Source organism: Diachasma alloeum, unplaced genomic scaffold (genome assembly GCF_001412515.2).
Source record: "Diachasma alloeum isolate Michigan unplaced genomic scaffold, Dall2.0 Dall_scaffold_01637, whole genome shotgun sequence".
NCBI lineage: Eukaryota > Metazoa > Arthropoda > Insecta > Hymenoptera > Braconidae > Diachasma > Diachasma alloeum.
This window is the reverse complement of record NW_021681732.1, coordinates 35,066-39,344: the sequence shown is the minus strand read 5'-3', so window position 1 is coordinate 39,344 and position 4,279 is coordinate 35,066. Positions and strand designations below refer to the sequence as shown.

General features: G+C 39.6%; 1 protein-coding gene across 1 annotated transcript; it reads left to right on the top strand.

Annotated features, from left to right (window-relative positions):
* The first annotated feature begins 608 nt into the window (after window positions 1-608).
* On the top strand, window positions 609-2,039 carry LOC107046641. Its single transcript, XM_015269297.1, has one exon. The coding sequence runs from the start codon at window positions 609-611 to the stop codon at window positions 2,037-2,039; it is 1,431 nt and encodes a 476-aa protein (XP_015124783.1).
* Window positions 2,040-4,279: the final 2,240 nt, after the last annotated feature.

The following is a 4,279-nucleotide window of genomic DNA, read 5'->3' as shown; positions in this document are numbered from 1 at the left end:
CCTGATTCTTTCAAGTTCTCTGGAACCTGAGGTATGGAGCACGCTTGATCGTATTACATATGAACAAGCTATCCATTCCGCCGAGTTGCGAACAAAAAAGCAGAAGGCACAGTTTGAGAAACTGGTCCTTCCTTCCAAGCCGAAAGTCTTGACACATACAGTCAAGAATCTCAGCAGTTTCCCATTAACAGAGGCCCAGTTGTCCCAAGCAAAATTCCCACCGAAGAGATCATCAGCCAGACGGAAACGGCAATCTTCCATCTGCCTTCGGAAACTGGCAATGAGATCAGAAGAAAGCTGTCCAATATCCTCCAAAAAGCGAAACCTCCCAAACAAAATATTACTACGCAGGAACGCTCAGCTTGACTCAGTCTTAAGAATAATGACAATATTGTCATCCTTCCAGCAGACAAAGTTAATGCGACTGTGGTCATGAACAAGGAAGCTTATTCTGATAAAATCGAAGCCTTGTGGAGCAATTCGAATATATATAAAAAGCCATCATAATTAATAATAATATTGGCCGCGATAACCTCAAAACTCAAATTAAACGCCTCCATGGAGAAGCTATCCTTATAAAAATATTCAGTACGGATCCAACCTCAGGCATGGAGAGGAAGTCTGGCAAACTTCTGGAGGAAGCTGATCTCTCTCCCGAAACCCAAAAAATCCTTAGTCTCCGAGAATTCTTCTCTCCCAGACTTTACTGTCTCCCAAAGATTCACAAAGAGACTATCCCTCTTCGTCCAATACTGAGCAATATTGGTGCCCCCACGTACCAATTAGCTCGCTATCTGACCAAACCACTCCAAGCCCTCGTGGGTCAGAATAGTTCCCACATCAAAAACTCCCAAAACTTCGTGAACAAAGTGTCTCACATTCAATCTAGTCCAGGAGATCTTTTGCTTAGCACTGATGTGGAGTCTTTGTTCACGAATGTACCCATTCCCGACACTCTTAACATTATCAAAAAATCCCGAAAAATTCCACCCAAACTCCTCCCTCTGGTTGAACACTACCTGACTTCCACTTATTTCCAATTCCAAGGGGACTTCTATGAACAAACATTCGGAGCAGCAATGGGTTCACCCATTTCTCCCATCATAGCAAACATTTCTACGGAAAATTTCGAAAACAAAGTTCTTAAATCAGCTCCTCTTAAATCCGACGACACTTTCATCCTGTGGAAACATGGAGCAGACATGTTGCCTCAATTCCTGAATTTTATAAACTCACAACATCCGAGCATAAAATTCACAATGGGGATTGAGGAACAGAAGTCTCCTCCCTTCCTAGATGTCCTAGTGTATCGTACTGAGGACGGAAGGCTTGGTCACCGAGTCTATCGAAATCCTACACATACAGACAGATACCTCCATGCCTCCTCACACCATCAACCTTCTCAAAAGAACTCGGTGATAAGCTCTCTTATGTACCGAGCTCTCACTATTTCCCAGCCTGAATACCTGGAAGCCGAAGTTCAACACCTGGATAAAGTATTGAATAACAATGGATATCAGAGCAAACAAGTCTACCGTGTTTTGCACACTCTGAAAAACAAGCACTCAGCTGAGAGTGAACCTGCTGATATAGTAGAATATCAAAAAACGGCTGCTCTCCCGTATCTTCAAGGTAAGACCGATCGCATTAGCAAGGTACTACAGAAGCATGACATCAGGACAATTTTCAAACCACCAACGAATATTGGACAAATGCTCGCCAGTACTAAGGATCGGAGACCACCACTTAGTCTCCCAGGGGTGTACAAAATCCCTTCCTCTTGTGGGAAAGTCTACATTGGTGCAACCGGGAGGAGGATCAGTATACGATCTAGGATCAAAGAACATCAACGGTGTGCAAAAAATGGCCATATCTCGCAATCTGCGCTGGCTGAACATTGGATGGGCACTCGATACTCTATCCAATATGATAAGATAGAAATGCTTGCCAGCTCACAAGGATATTTCGCCAGAAAACATGGCGAAGTTTTCGAGATCCAAAAACATCCGAACAATCTCAATGGGGATCGAGGATACTAAACCAATCCAATTTGGCACGGCGTCCTCCCGGTTTTTTAATTGACCAGCTGATCAATTAAAAACATTTTGATTGGCTGGGATAATCCCCCACCACTTTACCTATCCCCTCCACTGTTCAGGGGGGATATAAGGACTTCTTTACAACGGGGAGATTCAGTATCGGAGCAACCTAGCCCTGATTATGCAGACTGAAATGTTTGCGAAACATCGGCAAAAAGCTGATTATAGACGCGGCATCCATACGGAAGCCATCACAATGAATAATATAGAAGAATATTACACTGATTGTCTCTCGCTTACTAAATTCAAAGAATCACCAGCTCACACTTGTCCTTTCCATCGTTATACAGAGAACAAGATAAAACTGGTTGATAGAGAACAATTGTACGATCAGTTGATCGATCCTTCAACGTTTACTATGAACTAAACAATTTGGATTTAATGGATTGTTAAAATATTGCGTATCTGCCACATTCATTCATAAATTCGATTGCCGCATCTAATGTTGATCGGGCTTGGGACAAGTTGACTGATGCTATGAGAGCTGATTGGTACATCAAGAGATGTAGACGTTGGTTGGAGCACTATCAAACTGTCGAGGGTGAAACTTTCGATGGACCACCACCTATGATAAGGGGTTGTGTTAAATGTTATAATTCTTAAGAAAAAATATACACAAACACATAAAATAAGTTTAATTATTATATCTATTCATGTATTTTTTATACACTATTCCATTAGTTATAATCATAAAAATTATTCTGTAAAAAAAATACCGATAAAGGAAAAAAAGGAAAATATTGTTCGACTTAATTTGTAATTTAAGCAACAATCCCTTTATCCTCTGCATGGAATTTGATTTCATTGTATTCACCTACTTAGTGTTCCAACTTTAGTGTTCCAACTTTAGTGCGCTTTTCTTGATTTCATTCAGCAAACATTCAATTTTTTTAGGATGATCAATGAAAAACTTGGACTTCCGTCGGTTCAGGAAAACTGAATAAGCATTATTTAAATGAAGAATCACACTTATTTCATGTTTTGTCTTGACTTTGAAGGCTGCAGTAATGGTGTACAAGCAGTTCAAGGCAAGTTGAGATAATTACAGTAGAGGAAGTTCTTTCAATTCAGAATTGATTTTGTCGAAATTAGCGCGATGTGCTTCATCCTCAACCTTCCCGTTCGGATCAGGTTGTATACGGGTACTGTCAGATCCTTCACCCAAGTATTGTAGCGTTGGTGAACCCTTCTCAATATGATTGGAAAAATTCTCAAATTCCTTAGGATTATCATTAAAAAATTTGGCCAATCGGCTATTCGAAAAACCGAATGGGTATTTGACAAATGCAGAATGACGCCTACGTCATATGTGGTATCAACTTTGGAGGCAGCTGTGATGGTGTATAAATAGTTGCATTCCAATTCAGATATGTTCACTAAGGGAAGTTATTTGAAGTCTGCAATAGCATCACATTGAAATTTGCTTCATCTGCTTCATTTTCAATTTTCACATTTAAATCAGGATGTAGGCGAAGATTGTTGTATTTTCCACCTAAATATTCCAACGTTGGTGAGTCCTTTTCAATATGTTGTTGGAAATTCTCGACCATCTTGGGATTTTCAGCGAAATACTTGGCCAGTCGATTATTTACGAAAACTGAGTGCGTGTTTGAGAGATGAAGAATAACACCAACTCCATACTTTTTCTCCACCTTGCGAGCTGCAGTGATGATATAAAAGGCTCCAGCTTGCAGATCCACCAGTTTGAAAAGAGGAAGATTTTTCAGTTGCATCACAATATTGATCTTGTTGAAATCCATAATGATTTTTTTCACGTGGGTATGATAATTAAGTTTAAATTTGAATCTTCTGCAGATCGGAGCAGAGTATTTTGATGTTACTTCGGAACTGTATAACTTGTTTCACTTCTTGAATATTTTTCAGGACGTCTAAACGTTTCTTTAATTCCTGTCGTTTAAAGCTGTCCTTCATGGAGAGCGACAAGATGAACTGATGATGGGTGCAGGAATTCTTTCGTTTATATACATAAATCCCCCACTCCTAAACCTTTCTTTTTTTCAATAAATAATTTTTTTACATTATTATTAATAACGTTTGTTTCTACGAAATGGGAGCGGTAACCATCAAAGGACTGATAATTTTCAGTTCAGGCGAAAATTCTTTGCATATATACATACTCCCTCCCCTTCTGAACCCTTCTTTTCAAAATAAATATTTAC